Raw genomic sequence first — 21,816 nt, forward strand, 5'->3', positions numbered from 1 at the left:
CTGTAAAACTCCTTAGGGTGCTCACAGTTCTAACATTTTAAAGCTTTAATCTAAATCTGTATAAGAGTACTTCAGACAGCCTCTCTTTTAAGAAGTAAAATCATATTCATATTTTCAATGGAAAAGGTGGAGCTGCAATTGAAAAATCTTGCCAAAAGACTCAAATGTATTATCTCCACAGCTTCAACCTCGCTAAACCTGTCTAGACTACCCTTGTCCAAAGTGATCACTGTCTTGGTAATCCCTAGCTTCCTTCAAGACATAGCTTAGGTGTGCGGTACTGCCTGCACAGAACTCTTCCTGATTCTCCCAGATTTTTAATGCTTTTTCTCCTTAGTACGCTCTCCCTTTTGAAATTTGTATTAAAGTTTGCATAAAACTTTGTACTATTTTTTATTTGCTGATCTGCATATATGTTGTATCGCCCCACCCCCACCCCAATAAATTAGAAGTTTTTTGAGGGCAGAGATTGTTTTTTCCCTTTTTTTGGTCATTATAGCTCCAGTACCCTGCACCACACCTAGAACACACAGGCACCTCATAAATGTCTTTTGAATTGAAGTTCTACTGCATTGTCAATATCACACAGTGTATCTGCATTTACTAATGATTATCTCCAATCAGCTAAGAAATTATAACCAAGTAGCACCTGACCAAGAGGAGACTCCATGTACAAGGTGAGCAAGAGAGAGATGGTCTGGACTTCTGGTACATCCCCATCTTACCTGCCCTCGCCTCTCAAGAATTAAAACAACTACTAGTTTTTCATTTTCAGGTGTGCTATCAAGAGGTGATTTCTGCCATATTGTAGTTTTCTGATCTAATAAAAAAAAAGGCATACTTGTATATCACTTAAGAGGCTTTATAATCTCACTTGAATCATGCCAAATAGTATAAATGTTATTATGCCTATTTTATGGTTGGGGAAATTTAGGCTCAAAGGTTAAGTGACTTCCCAATTATCACACTCAAGGGCTTAACCCTAACCTTTTATTTCAGTGCTTACCATAGCACACTCTCACTAAGAAAAGTGTCAATAGGCCTTACTTTTCAAGCACAAAGGGAAGAACTGCTTAATGACATCCAAACTATCACTGCCCCTCTAATTGGGATTTGAACTTCAGAGCTATCTCCATTTCACCCTGTTTGGGCCCTGAAGAGCCCAGGCCCAACTCTCTACCACCCTCCCTGCAGCCCAGCTCTAACCTCATGGTCATCCTCCACTCCCCCCACATATCCACTCCACTGCCAAATCGTCTCATTATTCCCTTTACAATGGCTTTCCTATCAGCCCCCTTCTTTACTTACAGTCATGACCCTATTTCAAGTCTTTATCATCTCTCACCTGGACTATTCCAATAGCCTTCTACCTGGTCCCTCTACCTCAAATTCCTCCCCACTCTAATATATACTCCATTAGCTACTAAGTCTAGAAAATCCTCTGCTTGGCACTTATATCTGTTCACAACCTAATCCCTTACTATAAGTGCTATCTTCTTATACTTTACTCTCCTCCTAAAATCCAGCTACACTGGCCTATCTGCACTTAATCAAACATGACTCCCTGTCCCTTTTTGCTGGCTATCAGCCATGCCTGTAAGGCTCTAGCCTCTCACTTCTGCCTCTTAGTTTCCAGGGCTTCCTCCAATAAGTGGCTCAAACCCTGCCACCTTCTGCAGGCCTTTCCGAGTCCCCTCAGGTGCCCATGTCTTCTCCTCTCACATTACCTACCATCCACTATGCAGATATCTTGAACATGCCTCTATTATACACATATTATCTCCCCCATTAAAATATCCCTCAAGGGCAGGGACTGCTTTTACCTTTCTTTGTATCCTTTAGAGCCTAGCACAGTGCCTGGTACATAGTAGGTGCTTAAAAAATGCTTGTTAGACTTCTCAGTTGACTGAAAGGCACACTACATTGCTTTTCATCACTGACAGTTGTTCCTAACATAATGAATATTCTCCTTTTGGGGGGAGGAGGGCAAAAGGCTTGAATAACTGGGATCCATGAAAGCCAAGGGACACACAGAAGGAAGGCTGAAGACAGTGGAAGTGTAGGCCCTGTAACTCAGGAAAGAGCAATCTTTGGGCATGGGCTCAAATAAACACCAGGTATATGAAAATCAGTGCTGAGCAGGGCTGAGATTGTTTTGCAGCAGTTCATATACAGTGTGTGTTTCAAAAGTCTCAGTCAAGTTTTAACTATTAAAGCCTAATACTTTTGGACATCCTGTATACTAAACGCATAGCAACATATATTGAGTATTTCATTTACTATGGCACAGAAATCTAGCAGTGTCACCAAATTCTTTTGAAAAACTTATTTCTAAATCATTATCATTGTTACTGAGAAAATTTGGGGGAAATCAGATTAATTTCTTTTCTAAAATGTTTCATTTGAACTGTGTCACGTACAGATTACTTTAAAAGATTCTTACAAATAAATGGCTTAAAAAAATAAATATTTAAGTAATTAACATTTTAGTATTATGAAACAGAAGGACTGATTTCTTGAGCAGTGCTTCTCAAGTCAGCTGTGAAAAATGAGCCCTATTTGGGATCTCTAGGAGTTTGAGCAATAAGGGAAAGTTGGAAAAGTAGAGTGATGATGGGGTGGAGAGCAGAGAAGGTATGACTAAAACAAAGGGCAGAGGCTAAGAGAATTTGTAGTTCAGGTGGAGCACAGAGAAAAAGGACCTGGAACACACTAATATAGTGGTCAGTCAGTCCTAGGCACAAGAAGAAAAAGAGATCACATCCTGGATTTAACTTAAAGAATCTCAGATGAAAGAAAACCAGGGAACAAGTATTTTGAAGAACCAACAGTTCAAGATACTGGACCCAGGGATAAGAAAAGTAGAAATTTTCCATGTCTACCTAGTACTTCTTTGCTGGCACCCTTTGGCACTTCCAGGCTACTCTGTTGGCTACTCAATGGTATGAACCTCATTTTAGGAGGTCTAAAGCCTAGCCCTCTGGCTTCAGGAAAGGAAGTTTGCTGGGATTCCTCCCCTTCAGATCAGTGAGAATTCAGCACCTCGTGTCCAGGTCAAAGAGTTGAGTACATCTGAGAGGTAAAGGTGGTGAGGCAAGGATCCCGGTTAATCTGGGGATCCCCCACTCTAATGCCCTTGATTCTTTCGTCTCAGAGAAGTTTGTCTTTTATCCAGAGTACAAGGTTGCCCAGACATCCCTCTCCAGGAGCAAAGTCCTGTATAACAACACCGGATATGTCCCACTGCATGGCCCCCTTACATAAATCACTCCACATTTCCTTTATCCTCAGCCCTAACGCTCTCTTTCCATCCGGTGAACCTTAGTCCTCTCTGCCTTTCCCCTATCTGACACAATCGGTCCTCTTAAATGAATTCCTCCTCCATTCAACCTGCCTGGCCTCAATCTCCAATCCTCTTTTCTCTTCATACTCCATTCTCTACTATCCTTTCCCCATCTCCCCCCTCCCACCCCCGCCCCCGGCATCTACCTGCCTTTCTCCATTCTCTAATTTTTTCTCCCCCTCCCCCCATTTTTCTTCCAGGATATCCTCTATTCCCTCCCCTCAACATCTGGTCCTGCTCCCCAATATCTCCTCCCGACTCCCTTTCTCTTCTCTGGGTCCTCAAGAGTCTTCTCCAGGGACCCCAACCCACCATCCCAGACCCAGGTGTTTGTTTTTCCTCCTTGGTTTCCCCAGCGGTTAGCACAGTGTCTTTCACCTAGCAGAGAGCTTAACTGGCCTAGGAAGCCAGGCTGGAGAAGGCAGGAGCTAAGAGTCAAGTCAACGAGATGTGCCCGGACCCAGCCCCTGTCTTGTCTCCGGAGTGTCTTCCTGGCCACCTCCCAAGAGTCGCCTTCCTGGACATCTCGCACAGCTTTTGCCTACCCCCAGTCTTCTTCCCTCCTTCCTCCTCCAAGCGTCCTAAACGTCCCCCTCCCAGGGCCCCACCAACCCGTCCGACCCCTACCCACACTATTTTCTGCTCCCAGGTCCCCGCCCCCTTTCTTCTTAGACTCCTTCCCGAGTTCCAGGACCATCACTGCGGTTCCCAGCCAGGTGTCAGTACCCATCGTGCCCCGCCCCCCCCGTCTCCTTTTCAAAAGGCACCAGCCCCCTCCCCACTAAGCGCAGCCCACCCCTCCCCCACCTTCCAGATGAGGCCCCGCAACCCCCTTGTTCAGTAACACCAAGGGCTCTGTGCAGACGCCCCCTCCGGGCCGGGCAACCCGTGTCAGCTCCCCTTCGGCTTCGGCCCGGGTCCAGGCCTCGGCTCCGGTTCCGCCACCCCCGCTAGGGCCCGCCGATGTCTCTTTCCAGCCCGGTCGAGCGCGACGCCGGGACTGAGGCCCCGGTCAGCGCCGGGGCCGCACTCCCCGAAGGGCCGGCCTTTTCACTCAGCCCTCCCCGCCTCAGCCCCGGGCACCTTTGAACAGGTAGTCGTACTCGTCGTCCCGGGTCCCCATTGTCTCGGCTCTTCCGGCGGGATCCGGCCAGTCTCCGCAGCCCCACCACAAACACCCGACTGGGGGGCGGAGCCCGACCGGCAGCCGAATGACAGTTCCACCGGCCTATCGGCCACGGGGCGGGGGCGCGACTGACACCGTGGTTACCCTATCAGAAGTAGCGGCTGATGTGGGACCAACCCACTGCTTCCACCTACCACGGGCCTGAAACCGACGGAAGGGGAGGGGAGGGGCTTCCTGAAGTGACAGTGATATTAACCTATAGCAGACCGGCACAAGAGACGAGAGGCACAGTAGAGGAACGGAAGGAAACTGATGGTCCGCTAAGCCAATGAAAGGCAGGAGAGAGAAAGGTTTACGGGAGGAAAGGGGAGTAGGCCACGGGGAAGGGTTGGGACTGGAAGGGGAGGTGCTTGGAAACGGGAAATGACCTATTAGGCCTGAGAACTGAGAAGGGGCATCGTCGCCGTGACGTCACGCGCAAGGCACTGGTCCTTCCTCTAGGAGTACTTTGACGTCACTGATTCAGGGAGATTAAAAAGGACTGTACTGACTAGTGCCCCTATTGCAGACCACCACCTCTGAGACACTTTGGCTACCGTGACGCTGACCACCACCTCAGAGACCAGCTATAACTCCATTGCTGAGCACCCCCTCCAAGACCACCATCCCCCTCCTGCTGAACGCCACCTCCGTGTCCCACTAGCCTACTACTGATGACCCCTTCCTAGACCACTGCCTCACCTTCCGGCCGAACGTCATTTCAGAGACACGCTGGTCATGCCCCTGCTGGACATCGCCCCAGAAGTTCACCAGTCAGGTCGTCCAACACCCCCAAGATCCACTGGTCACCGCACCCTTTCTCACCATCCCAGAGTCCCACTCATCACCGTACTGTTGACCATCACCCCAGAAACTCTACTTCTTACTGCCACCCCAGACAAATCGCCCATCTTCTGAAGCTGACCATCATCTCATATCCTTGCCTGGTCACTCCCCCACTGACTGCCACCTCTCATATCCACGAAGTTGCTGCTTCACACAACCACCCACACCCCTGCTGCTTACTACCATCTGGCCACCCTGACCTGACCCCACCTCAGACCCACTGGTCACTCAGCCCCTGGCCACTATGTTGCCCAGTCATGTCCCCTCTATCTGCCAAGTATATTAGGTGGCAGTTAGTAGAGGGCATGACTTGGTTAAGTGTCTGGTGGGGCAGAGAGGTGTTGCAGTGTGGTAGAGATCAAGCACGTACATGGTACAACCATAATACAGATTGGATGGCAGAGGCAGTGTGGCAGTGGTAAGAGGACTAGAATTGAAATCAGAGGACTTGCCTCAGCCATTTTCTATCTGTGTGACCTCCAGTGGGCCACTTAACCTCTTCCTCTCTGGGCCTCAGTGTCTTCATCTGTAAAAGGTCTTGTCTGACTTTAAGTCTCTGATCCTGTTACTATCAAAGAATGAAACTTAAACAATCATACTGCTACTTCAGAGAACTGCCTGGTCACCATTTGCCATTAACAAAGACAGCTCCCCTCTTAAACCTGGCATAGGCAGACAGGTGGATAGAGAGCTGGGCCTGGAGAATGGAAGACCTGAGTTCAAATCTAGCCTGACACTGATGAGTTTTGTGACCCTGGGTGAGTCACTTAACCATCCTGCCTCAATTTCCTCACTTATAAATCAAAGTTAATAATAGCACCCAACTCCCAGGGTTCTCATAAGGACAAAATGAGATATTTGCAAAGCATCTTTCAAAACTTAAAGCCCTATATGTTAGCTATTATTATTGCTTGACTTATTAAGTCTGCTACCTCTCAGGAACTACAGAAAGAGGAATTAGATAAACAATGCCCTCCCAGGTAAGTCTATCTAACCTAAAATCTAGTCACTGCCTATGCCACCTGTTTGGTTGAGAGCCTAGATCCCAAGTCTTTTAGATAGATTAGTGCACCATGAAAGAGATTTAAAAGGAAGCCAGACCTGCCTTCTTCAGATTAGTGGGTCTGAAGTGGTGAGCAGCAGGGTCACCAGGCAAGTATGTAAAATGGTAGTAAGGAGGGATGGGTGCAGGGAGAACAGGCCGACCTTCCCTTAGAGTATTTTCTGGAGACTGAGGGGACTATAGCTAACTTCACCCTGGTTAACATGGGTTATCTTTTCCTCCCCTGTTTCTCATTCAGTTGTTGACCTGCATAATCACTCACACATAAAGCACAGTGCCTGGCATATATGAATCAAGATGGGTTGATTGATTTCTTAAAAGATGAAATGCATCCAAAGAATACAATGAGACAAATGGACTCCAAGTCAAGCTATATGAGGACTTGTTGAGGGACCTGGGGATATTTTGACTGACGAATATTTGGGTGTGTGAAAAGGAAAGACGTACTTGAAGGGCTGTGATGTGGAAAACAGAGTGTTCTGCATGGCCTTCCATAGGAGGAAAATTTTAGTTTGATATAAAGAACCTTCTCACTAGCAGAGCTGTGCAAAAAGAGGCCTCTTTGGGATGAAGTGGTGAATTCTCCATCCCTGAACATCTCCAAGGAGGAACTAAGTGAATGCTTCTGGAGATGACATTAGTGATTCCTGTTTGGGCTGGATGAACTGATGACCCTTCCAATCCTGAGATTCTTTCATTCCTTTTATTACAAACAAGTCTGAGGAGGCCTGGTAATCCCAGCCAGACCCTACAACCCAACAGATAGGAAATCTTTTTACAAGGCAGTCATTTACAAATTACCCTGACCCCTCACTAGGCCCCAGGGCTGGGCTTTGAAATAGAGACACTCTGAGGTAGGTCACCATTCTAGATCCCCCAGTTCTTGGTCCCATTATCCTAGTCCAGTCAATATGACTGAAGACAGCTAGGCAAGGCTCCTAGTCAGTCATGAGCCCAGAACTTGGGCTTCTTTCCCACTAGTTCCCAGGGTCAGGCAACCCAGCTCCTCCCATTCACTTGTGCATAAAACTCTTCTCTGTAACAGAGATGTAACAGGGTGGATGGGGAGAGGGAAAGTCTTTGCCTATTAGTACTGTTGGTACCATAGGTTAACCTTTAAGTGGGCAATAGATTAAAGAAGGGGAAGAAAGGAGTAAACAGTGTCTCTTCAAGAGGGACCAGCTAGATTCCAAGGCTGGGCCTGGATCCTCTCTTATTCCTCTCTCAATGAAGTACCTTTTTCAGTCCTGACCCTGGCCCAGGCATATGTCCAGGGAGACTGCTGTCACCATGGGTGTTGGGAAAGGGGAGGCTGAAAGAGTTCTCTTCTCGCATTTATGTTGAGTCTTTGGCCCATGGAGCTCTGGCTCTTTTCTGTTAGCCCTGCAAGGCTCTCAGAATGAGGCTAGGAGGTGGCACCCTCTGTGGGCTGGATTAACATGGTGGTGGCCTGTAGAGGGTAGTAGCGTCCCCGCCAAGTCTTCCAGAAGATGCCCTGCTTCCTTTGGTGCCGTTGCCGGGGAAGGGAGTGAAAATACTTTCCATTGAGATTGGAATGGCCACAAGTACTGAACCACCAGCCCCCTGAAAAAATGAAAACAGGAAAGCAGGGTCAGGAATTGTGTGGGGAAGGTGGAGCTATAATGGCACAGGTCTGCTGTAGAGGACTAGGATGTGGGATTGGAGTTAGAGCTCAAGGAGGTAGGCATCATGATAGAATGAGAAAAAAATACTGACTCAAAAAGTACCAGACGGGAAGTCAGGAGCTCTGGGTTCTGTTCCCTGTTCTCTGTGTACCTCTCTCTCTGGTCCTCAATTTCATCATGTGAAAATGAGCAGTGTGGAATAGTAGAAAGAACTCCAGGTCTAGTGCTGCATTCAAATCCTGGCTGCGCTCCTTATTACCTGTATGATCTTGGGAAAGTCCCTTAACCCCTCTAAACCTGTTTCCTCATCTGTAAAATGGTGGGGGTTGGAGTAGATGATGGGTTTAGAGCTAGAAAGGTAGAGCTCATCTAGTTTAACCCCCTCATTTTATAGATGAGGCAATGGGGGTACAGAGAGGTTATGTGGTTTTCCCAAGGTTACACAGGCAGTAAGAGGCAGAGCCAAGATTTGAACTCGGGTCCTCTGATTTCAAATTCAGTGCTCTCTTCGTCATCCGTACCACCAAACTCTTTTCCAGTTCCAGTGATCAATCAATGGTCAAGCTCCGTGGCACAGTGGAAATGGCCCTGGATCTGGAGTCTGAGGGGCTGAGGCTCAAACCCTAGCTCTGGCCTCGGTTTCCCCATCTGCAAAATGAGGGGTTGGACTAGATGACCTTCAGGGTCCCTTCTACTTCTAAATCCATGATCCCAAGGTAAAGGGGATGCAGAGCTTCTTGCCTGTATGTTGAAAGTCACCTTCTTGGTTCCAAATGTAAGTTGAATCGATTTCACTATTGATGACATTATTGCAGTGCATAGAATGCAGAACTTGGGGTTAGGAAGATGTGCATTCAAATCTAGCTCAGCCACTCACTAGCTGCGTGATTTAGGGCGAGTCACAGACTCTGTTTGCCTCAGTTTCCTCATTTATAAAATGGGAGTAGAAATAGCACCTACCTTCAGGGCTGTGTGAGAATGAAATGGGATACTATTTGTAAAGTGCTTTACAAACTTCCAAGTGCTCTATAACCGCTGGCTGCTGTTATTATTATTATGTACTTATTGTATCTAGGAACAGGATGGGAATAGGGGGATTCTGTCTCTGTATCTTCCCTGCCCACCAAATCCGTTGATGTAGCCCAGAATGTAATCGTGGGTGATGAGCGAATAGAGGGCCAGGCCCACAGTCAGGAAGACTCCTCTTCTCGAAATCAAATCTGGCCTCAGACACTTCCTAGCTTTGTGACCGTGAGCAAGTCACTTAACCCTGTTTGCCTCAGTTTCCTCATCTATAAAATGAGATGGAGAAGGAAATGGCAAACCACTCAGTATCTCTGGCAAGGAAACCTCAAATAGGGTCAAGAAGAGTCAGACATGACTGAAACGACTAAACAACAAGCCTCTTACACACACCTACAAACACATTTGGGGGTGGAATTTGAGATTGAAACTAGAATTTTATTACAGATGGAAGATTAGGGATGGGTTTGAAACTATGTAGGGTGAGGGGTTTGTTTATAGGTGGGGACTGGGAGGGAGAAAAGGTCCTAGAGCTGGATGTGGGATTTTGGCTGAGATTAGAATTGACATTGTAATTCATGATAAGGTTTGAAGCTCAGATATGGGCCTTATTTTGGGTATGGATAAGAGTTGGAAATTTGTGGATGGGGCAACAAATGGTGCCATTAATTTGAACATTGATTGAGTGCCTACTATGTATAAAATTCTGCTGTAGGCACTGAAATTGAGAGCCAGAATGCATTATTATAAAAGTTATTTGAGGCTTGGAAAATAGGGTTGGAGTAAGGGAGAGAATTGAGATTGGAATTAAGGTTAGTTTGGAGACTTACTGCTTACCAGAGAGGTTCTTGGCACAGTTCAGGTCTGTCCTGAGGTCATGATCACGGTCCCAAGTAGAGAAGGGTAAAGATATCCCATCCTCTGTGGCTGGACCCAGCTCTCCAGCAACTGGTCCTGTGAGCTTCAGGCTATAGGCTGTGTCCTCTCCTCCCAAGTGGAAGGGGATCTGGACAGACTGGGCATTGCCCTCCCAATCTAATAGCTGTACAGCAAGACGACTTCCTCGGTCTCCAGTGATATGATGTACCTTCTCCAGACCCAACCAAAATTCTCCTGAATTCAGAAACAACCACTCAGCATGGGGACAAATACCAGAGAATGCACACAGACGGCTAGCTAGCTCCTTGGCTTTGCAGCATTATCAGGCCCAGAATGCACGTGGAGAGGGTGAAGAAATGTATAGGAAAAGGAGAAAAACTCCAAGAGGCTTCTTGGATCCCCATCAGAAAAGGCCTAGCCTAGCACTGAATTTTGCCTGATCTATCCTGGTCTTATAGACCTCCCTAAATCCTCCCCTACTTCCCCCTTGGGTATTGATTTTGTCCCCTGGAAATACCTACCATTAGGGTCTCCGAAGCCTGACTTGTAAGCTTCCCAGGGCTGGTGAAAGTCCACTGAGCCATTCAGGCGTCTCTGGATCACTGTCCAGCCCCCCTCTGCCAAAAGAAAGCCTTGTTATTAGGATTCACCTACATAACAGAACAGAAACACCACAGCTAGCTTAGGAAACCCAAAACTTCCCAAAGGCTTCTACCAGAAGTCATAAGATCATAGGATGTGGGTATTGAAAAGGCTGACCTTAGAGACTAGGTTCAACCTCTTCATTTTACCGATGAGGAAAAATGAGGCCAAAGGATAGTTAGTGATTGGCCAAGGCCACCTAGAGACTAAATGGAAGCACCAGATTCAACCCTCTGTCTCCTGACTCCAAATCTGGGGCATTTCCTACTATACCATGGAGTCTCAGTTTATAGTTTATAGTTTTCAAGGCATATTACCCTTTACTGTTTTTCTAAAGTATAGGTCTCACTATATCATTCCTCCTATACTTAGTAAGCTCTAGGAGTTCTCTCTTACTTCTCAGATAAAATAAAAACTCCTCTATTTGGCACTGAGAGCTCATCACAACCTGGCCTCTTCCTATATTTCCAGTCTTACAGATTACAGTCTTTATCACACACTCTATGGTATCCAGGGGTATGAAGTCTGGATTCAGTCAAAGGGCTGCACTCGAGGACCTAGAGGTTCCCTACCCCTGGATAGGCATAGTGGCCTATTTGCTGTCCCTTACATGTGGCACTCCATCTCTTTTTCTCAGTACCTCTGCACTGGCTATACCCTATGCCTGAAACACTCTCTCTCCTCACCTCTTATCCGTAGAATCCCTGGCCTCCTAGGCTACTCATTTCCTGACAAAGTGCTGAATTGGACATAGCCAATATGGGAATTTGTTTTGGTGAACTATGTATATTTGTTACAATCAGACAGTCAACTCCCACTTATTAACTGCCTACTATGTGTCAGGCACAGTGCAAAGTGCTAGGGAATACAAAGAAAGGTAAAAAGCAGTCCCTTCTCTCATGGACCTCACAGTCTAATGAGGGAGACAACATGCATTTAACTATGTACAATGGTATATATTGGATAAATTGGGGGTGGTCTTAGAGGGAAGACACTAAGATTAAAGAGGACTGGGAAAGGCTTGTTGCAGAATAGGATTTTGGCTGGGCCTCAAAGGAAGCCAGGGAAGCAAAGATGTAGAGAGGAGTAGAATGTTTCAGGCATGGAGGACAGCCAGTGAAGACACATGGAATCAGACAATAGAGTAGCATGTGGGAAGAATAGCAAAGAGGCCAGTGTTACTGGATTGCAGAGTAAGTGGAAAGGACTAAGGTATAAGAAGTCGGGAAAGGTAGGGAAGGGCCAGGTTATAAAGGCCTATGAAAACCCAACAGAAAATTTTATATTTGAGCTTGGTGATAGGGAACCATTGGAATTTATTGAATGGTGGTGATATGGTCAGACCTGTATTTTTGGAAGATTATTTTGACAGCTTAGTGGAGGTTGGATTAGAATGGAGCGAGACCAGGTAGAAGGCTGTAGACTAGATGGGAGGTGATGAGAGTCTGCACCAGGGTGGTGGCAGTATCAGAGGAGAGAAGGAGGCATATTTGAGAGATGTGGCAAAAGTCGAAACAAAAGGTCTTGGTGCCATATGGGATATAGGGGGTAAGAATGAGGAGTTAAGGATTACATCTAGGTTGTGAACTTGAGTCTCTACAAATATAGGGAAGTTTAGAAGATGGCAGGGTCCAGGAGAAAAGAGAATTGAATTCAACTTTGGACATGAGTTTAGAAAGTCTAACAGGGTATACGACTCAAGATATCTAATAGAGATTAGGATGGGATGAGTATATAAAAACCATCTGCAAAGAGATAATAATTGAAATCATAGGAGCTGATAAGCTCATCAAATGAAATAATATAGAGGGAGAAGAGAGAGGGGCCCAGGATAGAACCTTTGGAGACCTCTACAGTTAGTGGGACTGGCCTAGATGAAGAAGATCCTACAAAGGAGACATGAAAAGAGTAGGATGAGAACCAGAAGAGAGCCAGGAGAGACAGGAACATTAAGGAGAAGAGGCTGATGGACAGTGTTGAAGTGGGAGAGAGGTCAAGAAGGATGAGGACTGAGAAAAGGCTATTATATTTGACAGTTAAGAGATTAGGAACTAATACTAGTAACTTTGGAGAGGGGAGTTTCAGTTGAATGGTGAGGTCAGAAGGCAGACTGCAGAGAATTAAGGAGAGGAAAGGAAGTAGAGTTACCTATTGTAGATCGCCTTCTTAAGGAATCTAGCACAAAAGCAAGGAGAGATAGAGGATGACAGCTATCAGGAATGAAACAAGGTGGGGGGTTGAGAGAAAAAGGTCATTGAAGCGTTTTTAAAAAGATGACCGAGGGCAGTTAGGTGGTGCAGTAGATACATCGCTGGCGCTAGAGTCAGGAGGGCCTAAGTTCAAATCAGGCCTCAGATACATATTAGCTGTGTGACCCTGGGCAAGTCACTTATAACCTCCATTGCCTCAAAGAAAGAAAAGATGAACAGAAAAAAAGCCAGAAGGAAACTTTGAAAGTTATGCATTAAATTTATCATATACTTAAAAGTAAAAGCAAACTGTACAAAATGGAGATTCACATATCATGTGCAGAAACCCTTTTCCATCCTCCTATTTGTAACACCCTGATATAGAAATGTGCATTTAGTGTTGAAGTTCCAAATGAAAAAAATTTTTAAAAAATCCTTTTCTTCTTAAGGCTTATCCTGATCCCCTCTGGCAGCTAATTCTGTCCCCCATATAGTTACCTTATGTCTATTTCTTAGGTATCACATATTTGTATCTCATGCCTCTATATATACATATACACGTCTTACCCACTAAAATCTAAACTCCTTGAGGGCTTGGGCTTTCATTTTTAGGCTTTGTATCTCTAGCATTTAGCACTGGGATAGTGCACATAGTAGGTGCTTAATAAATGATTACTGAATGATTGAGAGGGGATATAGCAGAATGGATTCAAAGAATGTAAAGCTTCAAAGATCTGTCACCTCCTCAAAAGTATATTTATTCTGGAAGCTGACATTTTCCAGCTCTATTAGACAATACAGACCAAAGAAAAGAAGTTTAACAGATGGAGCCTAGGGCTCTCTAGACATGCCCTAGAGAGCTAAGCAATGGGAAAGGAATCAGTTTCTGAAATCCCTTAAGCTTTCCAACTGCCATCTTAAACCCTTCATTGCTACTTCCAAATCAGGCTACAGGGATTTGAATATGAGGGGTGGTGATATGGTCAGACCTGTATTTTTGGAAGATCAATTTGACAGCTTAGTGGAGGTTGGATTGGAATTTTTTCTCCCCTCCATGGTAACATTTCTCTGAGCTTAAAAATGAAGTCATTGGGACAAGAGAATTCACTTTGTTAAGGGGACCTCATTAGGCTAAGTGGAAGTTAGACCTTTTCTCCTAAGGGTCATTAGTATGTAGCCTCCTTGAGGGCAAGGACCACATTTTTCCCTATGTAGGTATTCTTAGCTCTTAGCACAATGCCTAACACATAATAAACACTGAAAATGCTTGCTGAGTGATAGTCAAAGCCTTACTATAGATCCTTCCTCCCCAGTAGACCCTCCCTCATACCTGGGGTCATCTTGCAGTTCACCAGGAAAGGTGAAGAGCCTTGGGGCTGAATTTGGAAGAGTCCACTCTGGCGTTCTCCACTCAGAAAGAGTTGATGGCAATCCTGGGGCAGCTCTGTAAGAGAGAGAGAGATGGATGTGGAGATTTGAGAAAAGAGCTGCAGTTGGTCCCCATTGTACTCCCTAGGCAATCAGGTGTGTATACAGAGGAATGAGAGAGAGAGAGAGAGAGAGAGAGAGAGAGAGAGAGAGAGAAAGAGAGAGAGTTTTACATATATAGTTATTTACATATAGTTTTATATACATATATATGTATATGTGTATATATTATATATATTTTATATATATAATCTTTCCCAAGGGGGGATAGGTTGGGGGTTAACTCCAAAACTCTGAAGGATGGCTTCTTGCCTGGGTCATAATTAGGTCTTCCCACTCTTGACTAAGCTGAGGGCAATAAGCCATGGATCTCTGCTTTCCCTCCCCTTCCCCCTCCCCTCCAACCAAATACACACATATTCTTTGTCTGGGGATGTGTGCAGAAGGGCAAGGTTGGAGATATTTTTTATTTTTTCCTAGGGCCCATTTACCCAACTAAGGAGTGATTCATATCAGAGCCTTTCCAGACAGGAGGATTTAACGTGGGAGAGAGAACATGAGGGCCCCAGGGTCTGAAGTGTGTGATGTGTTTGTGCAGGTGGGTGTAAAGACAAACCTAACCAACTTTATGATTTTTCCTGGATTGTCCCAGACCCAGGCCCCATCAATGCCCTTAATTCCCTAAGGGTGGAGGTGACACTATTGAAACTCTTCGCACTCCCCTTCTGGGGTTGGGGCTTATTTTTTCTCCCACAACCTCATTAGAGCCCTAATATGGTGAAGGTAGCTAGGCACTGAGGGGATATTAGAAGGACAGACCCTGGGAAGACAGAATGAGGCAGGCCCTGGGAGTAGGGGAAAGGTCAGGAGGGGGATGGGACTGGGAGGGCTGAAGTTATTGAAAGACAGTGTCTAGAGGGGGAGGAAGAGTGTTTAGGAAAGACTGATAGGAAGACATTTCCTGGCGGTTCCCCTTTCCCCTACTTTCCTCTCTTCCAATCCCAGTGGCTCACGGCCAAACTCCCAATCTGGCCTTGATTACAACCAGAATGTTTGTCTCCACAAGCTCTGAACTTTCCCCTACTTGGCACCTACACTAAGAGAAATAGGACCCAGTCTCCCCAGGCTCTCCCTGTTTCCCTCCCCCCCCCCCCCCATTCCTCCTTCTCCTGTTCCCCTAAGTACACTAAGTAGCCTGGGCTACTCATTTCTCCTTAAGAGAGCTACTCCCTCCTCCAGCCCCAGCTTCAACTGATAGATTCTTCCTAGGAACCCTCTCCAGAGTAGATAGAGACCACTTGGTTCCCCCAGCCAAGGAAAGTCTTGGGGCAGGAGAAGCCTAAGCCCCTGGAACCAATGAGGTCTGCCTCCTCAGTCTACCAGCAGCCTTGGCCCCAGTAGGCCAGGATAGGGATGGGGAAACCAATAGGTGACAACTAGGCCATCAGGAAGTCACCAAGATTTTCTCCAGGCTAAGTGAAGGGAGAAAGACAACTTTCTCCCAACTGGATGTCAGCCTTGAGACACATGCATATTATGTGTGTGAGATGCAGAGTAAATGTATCAATGAAGGAGAATGCATGAGAGGGGAGGAAGATGGCATTTGTAACAGATGGCTCTAGCTCTAAGATTGTGGTGTATGTGTGTGTGTGTGTGTGTGTGTGTGTGTGTGTGTGAGAGAGAGAGAGAGACAGAGAGACAGAGAGACAGAGATGAAGAGGCAGAGAGACACAGAGAGAGACAGAGAAAGAGAGGAGAGAGAGAGACAGAGAGACACACACACAGAGAGAAAGAGAATCTGTGAGACTGTGCTGAAGACCCTGAGGAGGTTTCCATCATCTTCTACAGTTTAAGTGGTGTCTCTTCCCTTATGCCTCTTATTTCCTCCCCTTCCTGTCCACCCAGTAGCTCATGCTAGATAAGTGTTCCTAGGATATGATTACGTCACTAAAAACTTTCAGAGGTTCCTCATTGCCTTTTGGATAAAATCTGAACTTAGCATGGCCTTCAACAGGTCTTCTCCTCGAACCTTCCCCACATTATTCCTCTCTACAACAGGTTTATATTCTAGCAAGGCTGTTATTCTCTAGGTAGGGTGGTAATTTCTCCTTGAAATTCCCTGAACCTCAAGTGAATACTCAGAGCATTTCACTTGTTCCATTTTGGTAGTCTGAAATACCCTATGACTTCTCCCCATCAATCCATGTGTATCACTTCCTTTAAGACCTCATCCCAGAAGACCTCCTTGATTAACCAGCTTACTGATCACTTCTCAACTTGTATTCAACAAAAGTCTATGTGGTTGGAATCACATTTATCCTTCCTCTAGTTCCCTGGCTGTTTTATATGCATCTCTGCTCTATAAGACACTCAGGGCAGAAAAATAAGCCTTATTTCCTTTAAGGCAGGACCCTGGATACACAATGGACCCTCAGTAAAAACTAGGTGAGTGGAAATAAGAGGTGTGGAGTTCCAACTAGGGCTAAGTATACTTTATCAGAGGCTGCCTTAGTTTCTCTCCTCCCTGTTTAGAGGGAAGGACTAGGAGCAGCTCTTTAGGTGGGGTAGGACTAGGCAAGAGAAGTATCCAGGAGCAGGATATCCTGCAGACCTTAGGCAGCAGGGGAGGTGGGTGCTTTATAAGACTTCTTCCCAACTCTAGGTTTGCAAGGCTTCCCCAGGACTGGCTGAAGGTAAGTCTCGGAGCTCATAACGTCCTTGGGGGTAGGGAGGCCTCTCCATCTTCTCTGCTTTGGTGGGGCAGCCAGGCTCTGCCTAAGCTACTTCAGAGTCCTAGCTGCATCACACCTATTGACTGAAACAATCACCTTTCTGCCCTGCTGGCTGTCACCCAAATTCTGACATTCCTTCCTAACCAGCGAAAAGGGAAAAGTCACTGGCAGAGAAGAGAGGCATATATATATATATATATATATAAAGAGGAGAAACTGAGGCTGGGGCAGAGGAAGTGTAGGAGCTGGGAGTTGCATGAGACCCAGGACTTACTAGGCTTGTCACTTCTATTGGGGACTGGACGAATGTGTCGAGCCATCTTCAGGGTGTTCTTCTTTCCCATAGGCCTTAGTGGTATCTGCCCCAGCTGTAAAGGAGACAGGCCCTGGAGCTGCAGACAGAAGAGAATAAGTAACAGATAGGTCCACGATGAGGAGAAAAAGATCAAGGAGAGAAGGAAGGTGGGCTCAGAGCCTGTTTGGGAAATTGCAGCTCTCAGTTCTGAGCAGAAGAAGCTAAAAGGCCTCTGTAGGCTGCAGCCACCTACCCCATCCCTACCTTAGGTTGCAGTGTGAACAGGAGCGTACCTTCCTCTGCAATGTTTGAATCTTCAAGTTCTGCTTTTCCAAGTGCTGTTGTTGCTGGGCCACTTTCTGAAACAATTCCTCGATTCTGTTGTTCTGAGCTCGAAGCTGGGTCTGGGGTCATGAAGGAAAAGGAAATAGGCTCATGGGGTCATTTGGAGGGAGCTGGTTATCATGGACAGGGAAATCTCTCTGGTGGCCTCAGGGCAAATGGGACTCCTGGCCAGGAGTGGACTGAAGGGGCAAGGCAGAAGGAGCCCTGGGGGAGCAACCTGATTTCGAGGGGTTGGGGATCATAGGACCCAGGGAGAGCAAATGGAGAAGATATTGAAGGGTGAAAGAGGGGAATCTGAGGGTTAGTAGCATCAGAGATTTAGAACTGGAAGAGTCTAAGACAAAGAACACAAGCAGGCTAAAATAAAGTGCCAAAGGACCTTGCGGGGACATCTAAAGGAAGATCAACCAGTCTCGGAAGGAAAGACAAGTGAAGAGAGTCCAGAGGGAGCGTCCCTTACCTGCAGACTGTGCACAGCTCTCCATGCGGCGCCCCCAATGCTGGTTTCTACTCCCTGGCCATCATTCCCTTCTAGGTGCTGGAGCTCGGTCTTCTGTTGGGCCACCTCTTTCGGCTCCAAGTGGCAGTCAGTGCCTTGAGCCGCCGAGTCCACGGAGCTCTCCTCGGGGCTTTGCAGTTGGGTGCCTTTAGGGCTGTGACGGGCGCGGCGCAGAGGGTCTTCGCAAGGAGGGTCACGGGCGTGGAGACGGCGATAGATGTCATTTACCTGGTCCCGCGTCCACTCCACGTGTTCCCGAAGCCCATGTCCGAGCTGCAGGAGCCCGTGAGCGATCACGTTCACCTCGTCCCACGAGGCACACTTGGCCTCCGGCCGGGCGCGGGGCACTCGGAGTTCGGGGGCCCCCGGGCGTACCTCGCTGGCGGGGGCTGCGCCCAGCAGCCCCGCAGTGGCGGCACATAGCACCAGCGCAGCTCCTGTGCTTGGGGGACAACGCATCTCTCTATTAACGGGAGTGCTGAGCTCCAAGAGGGCGGCCTGGGCGCTGTAGCTGGGATGGAGGCTCACTAGGGAATGCCACTCTCCTTTACTCTCAGGTGCGCCCACGGTTCGTCCTGGACTGCTGCTGTCCGCTCACTGAAGGAGCCCCATTTTATGAGCTGTAGCCAGGCCCGGGTGGACCGGTGGGTGTGTCCTGGAGCGGGGCGGGGCTCAGGTTTCCAACTTCAAAGAGTCCCCCCCTCCCTCACCCAAAACCCTCCCTGTTCTTGGAGTTTGAGAGGCATTCGCAGCTCCTCCCTCTAGTTGAGATGTGGGGACTCCTGGCTATACCCCAGACCTGCTAGGAAGGCCAGGGGAACCAGGGAACTAATGTTCCTCTCCCCCCGCCCCCCCACCCTGCGGAGAAATGCCTTCCCTCAGGGTGGAGATGCTTGGCATTGCCCTCCTCCTCCAGGCCCCAGGACTCAAATACCAGAGCTCTTCCCACCCCTCACCCCCCACCTGGGCTGGCTCCTTCCTCCTAGCTTGAGAACAGATGTGCAGTCCTGGCAGCCCAGCTTAGTAGGGGAAAGGTCACTGCTGTCTGAGCCACACGTCAGCCACTGGGAGGGCCTCCCCCCATCCCCGAAGCCGTCACTTGGAAGCAGCTGACTCGGTAAGTTTGAGGGAAGGACCAAAAGGGCTGGAGCTGGGGCTGAGTCAGCCCAAGCCTACGTGCCCCAGACTCTGTACCAGAATCAAAGGCCAAGGCAGCAACTGGGCCTTGATTTAAATCAATCAAGCTTTATCAGAGAGGCCTACTATGTGCAGAACATATAAAGACGGGCACATATTACCACTTCTAATAGCAATAAACTTCACATCTCTGTAGTATTTACAAAGTGCTTTCTTAACAACAGTCCTGAAGGGTTGTAGTATTAATATTATTGATCCTCTTTTACAATTAAAGAAATCGAGGTTGGGGAGGATGAGATCGTTTGCTCAGGATCACACAACTAGTAAACGGCAAGGCCGGTGCCTCGATTTTGTGACACCAAGTCCACTAAAGAAAAGAACAATAATTACTCATATGTATACAGTGCTTTATGGTTTACAAAACACAATCATCCTTTGAGGGAATCCTTATGAATCCTCATTTTACAGATAAGGAAATCAGTGCTAGAGAAGGGAGGTGATTTGCCTCATGGTATCGCTGGCAAGTCCGTAGCCAGAGCTGAAGCTAGGGCCTCCTGAATTCTCTTGACAACCAGTCAATCCATTGAGAGGCACCAGGCTGAGTCTGAGGCTCTTTTACTTTGCAGATGGTGAAACTGAGGTCCAGAGAAAGGGATGTGTTTTGTCTTTGATGACAGTGAGTTAGTGGCAGAAATAGGATTAGGTGGCAGGTCTCTAAACCCAAGACTCTTCCTCCATAGAAGGGCATAAATGAAAAGGGTGAAGTATGAATCTGCTGGAAAAGACCCTAAGGGAAAAGCAGTAAGTTCAGAAAAGATCTGAAAAGGCAGAATGACTGAAAAGAGCTGCTTAAACAATGACTTTATTGAGGGTAAGTAAATGCCCGGAAGTCAGTCAAAGGACTGGCACAGAATCCAAATTTTCTTTGTATCAGAATTATCTGGGAAATGGGTACAGAGACCATTCATAAAGCATAATCAGAATACCCTGAAGTCATGCTCAGGAATTTCTGGGAAAATCTCAGAAAGTGCCCAAGTTTCGTAAGAGAGTAGGGAGGTGGAAAAATGTTCTGCGGCTTTCTCACCTCTGCCAGCCCCCATCTCTTGGGGCAGCCTCATCAGATTCTTTTATCCATACAACTACACTAAGAGCTCACCTCACATTTTCCATGTTGCCTTGTTCCCCGGTGTTCCCTGCTGGTGTCTGTACATCTTTCCCTGCCTTGATTGCCCCCCTCTCAGCTTTGTGCTCCAGTTTTCAGAGGCTCCAGGGTTGTACCTTTCCAGCATTCTGCCCCCTTCATGCCCTGGCCTTAGGAGGCTCCAGGGCTTTGCCGAGCTCCCTGTTCCTGAGGCTGCCGCACAATGACCTCATTTGTTTTGGGGGTGAGGGAGGACATTGGATTCTCTGCCACATGTTTTCCCAGTGACATTCTGTTGTCCTCCCTGTCCTGAATCTGGGCCAAGGGGGAGGCCTGGCCTGGTCTGGCACTGGGGCCAGAGGAGAAGGCAGGGTGCCAGCAGCCACAGCTTCTGGCCTTGCCTTCTTCCTCACCCACATCTTCCCAGCAATGGGTGAGAGTTCAACTTCACAGCAACTGAAGTACTGGGAGGAAGATGTTGGGGAGGGGAAAGGGTTGAGGGGATAAAGAGGTAATACCAGGAGAAGAGAATGTGAAGATAGGAGGTAGATTGGGGGATCTTGGATCCAGAGCTAAAGTGAACCTCAGAGGTCATCTACTCCAACCTCCTCATTTTACAGATGAGAAATCTGACTGAGGACATGAATAGGACCAGCACAGAGGAAGCTGATAATTCAGAAGGAGGAGAAATTCTAAGCCAAAGGATGTGGGTTCCCACGTGCTGAAAAAGAAAGAATGTGTGCAGAAGGCTTTCTTCTTCAGCTTTCTCTGTTGCTGGGAGGCCTCGGGGTCACCTTCCTGTCTTATCTCTTTTCCTTGGAAAGATGCTGGAATAGTAACAACTCATTCTCTTCCGGCTACCTCCTCCCCCTTCCTAGGGTCTGGGGTCAGGAAGTCTTTCTGCAGGGAGACAGACAGAATCTGGTGGGGTTCAACTCAGGTATTCTTCAATCTTTATCCTTCTTCATGCTTTTCTTCTACCCCAGGTCCTGGCTCTCTGTATGGTTTCCTCTCGCTACCCCTCTGCTGCTTCCCCAAAACATACCCCTAGTTTGGGACAGGACAGCCCATAAATCGTTACTTTCCTGTCTCTTCAAGGGGTCCTCCTGCCTTGGTCCCAGGCCATGCAGAATTCTCTCTCACTTGAGCCTCTTGTGTTCCCCTCCTCAATGGAACATTTGGGTTATACTCTTTTTTTTAAAGTTAATTTTTAGTGTGGTAACATTTTTTAATGTGTTATATAAATGTCATACAATGACAATGTACTTGCAAACAGTGAAGTTACTGGCTAATACAGAGACTGGTTGGCTTTTCAGATATCTTGTTTCTTTGGATATTTATACATGGCTACATTTCTGGGGATTTCATTAGAACGATATGAAAAATTCTGACTAGCAGTAACACTTTAACAAGACAGTGGTTTTATTCTGTAATAGTATTGCT

The 21,816-nt window shown here is 47.1% G+C and overlaps 2 protein-coding genes across 2 annotated transcripts in view; both read right to left on the bottom strand.

The window, feature by feature from the left end:
- Nucleotides 1-4,582, bottom strand: part of RAB11B (RAB11B, member RAS oncogene family) — a 34,795-nt gene extending 30,213 nt beyond the window's left edge. The window contains exon 1 of the mRNA XM_036758205.1: nucleotides 4,427-4,582. Within this exon, the coding sequence (XP_036614100.1) occupies nucleotides 4,427-4,466 (40 nt within the window). The 5' untranslated portion in view covers nucleotides 4,467-4,582. The remainder of the gene's footprint in view (nucleotides 1-4,426) is intronic.
- Nucleotides 4,583-7,104: 2,522 nt separating this feature from the next.
- ANGPTL4 (angiopoietin like 4) lies at nucleotides 7,105-18,681 on the bottom strand. The gene is made up of 7 exons (XM_036739920.1): nucleotides 18,057-18,681; nucleotides 17,545-17,655; nucleotides 17,231-17,348; nucleotides 14,127-14,240; nucleotides 10,487-10,582; nucleotides 9,924-10,199; nucleotides 7,105-8,001 (listed from the first exon to the last, which is right to left on the bottom strand). The coding sequence occupies exons 1-7, from the start codon at nucleotides 18,552-18,554 to the stop codon at nucleotides 7,823-7,825; spliced, it is 1,392 nt and encodes a 463-aa protein (XP_036595815.1). The 5' UTR covers nucleotides 18,555-18,681; the 3' UTR covers nucleotides 7,105-7,822.
- Between the last annotated feature and the right edge of the window lie 3,135 nt (nucleotides 18,682-21,816).

This window comes from Trichosurus vulpecula, chromosome 1 (genome assembly GCF_011100635.1).
Source record: "Trichosurus vulpecula isolate mTriVul1 chromosome 1, mTriVul1.pri, whole genome shotgun sequence".
Taxonomy (NCBI): domain Eukaryota; kingdom Metazoa; phylum Chordata; class Mammalia; order Diprotodontia; family Phalangeridae; genus Trichosurus; species Trichosurus vulpecula.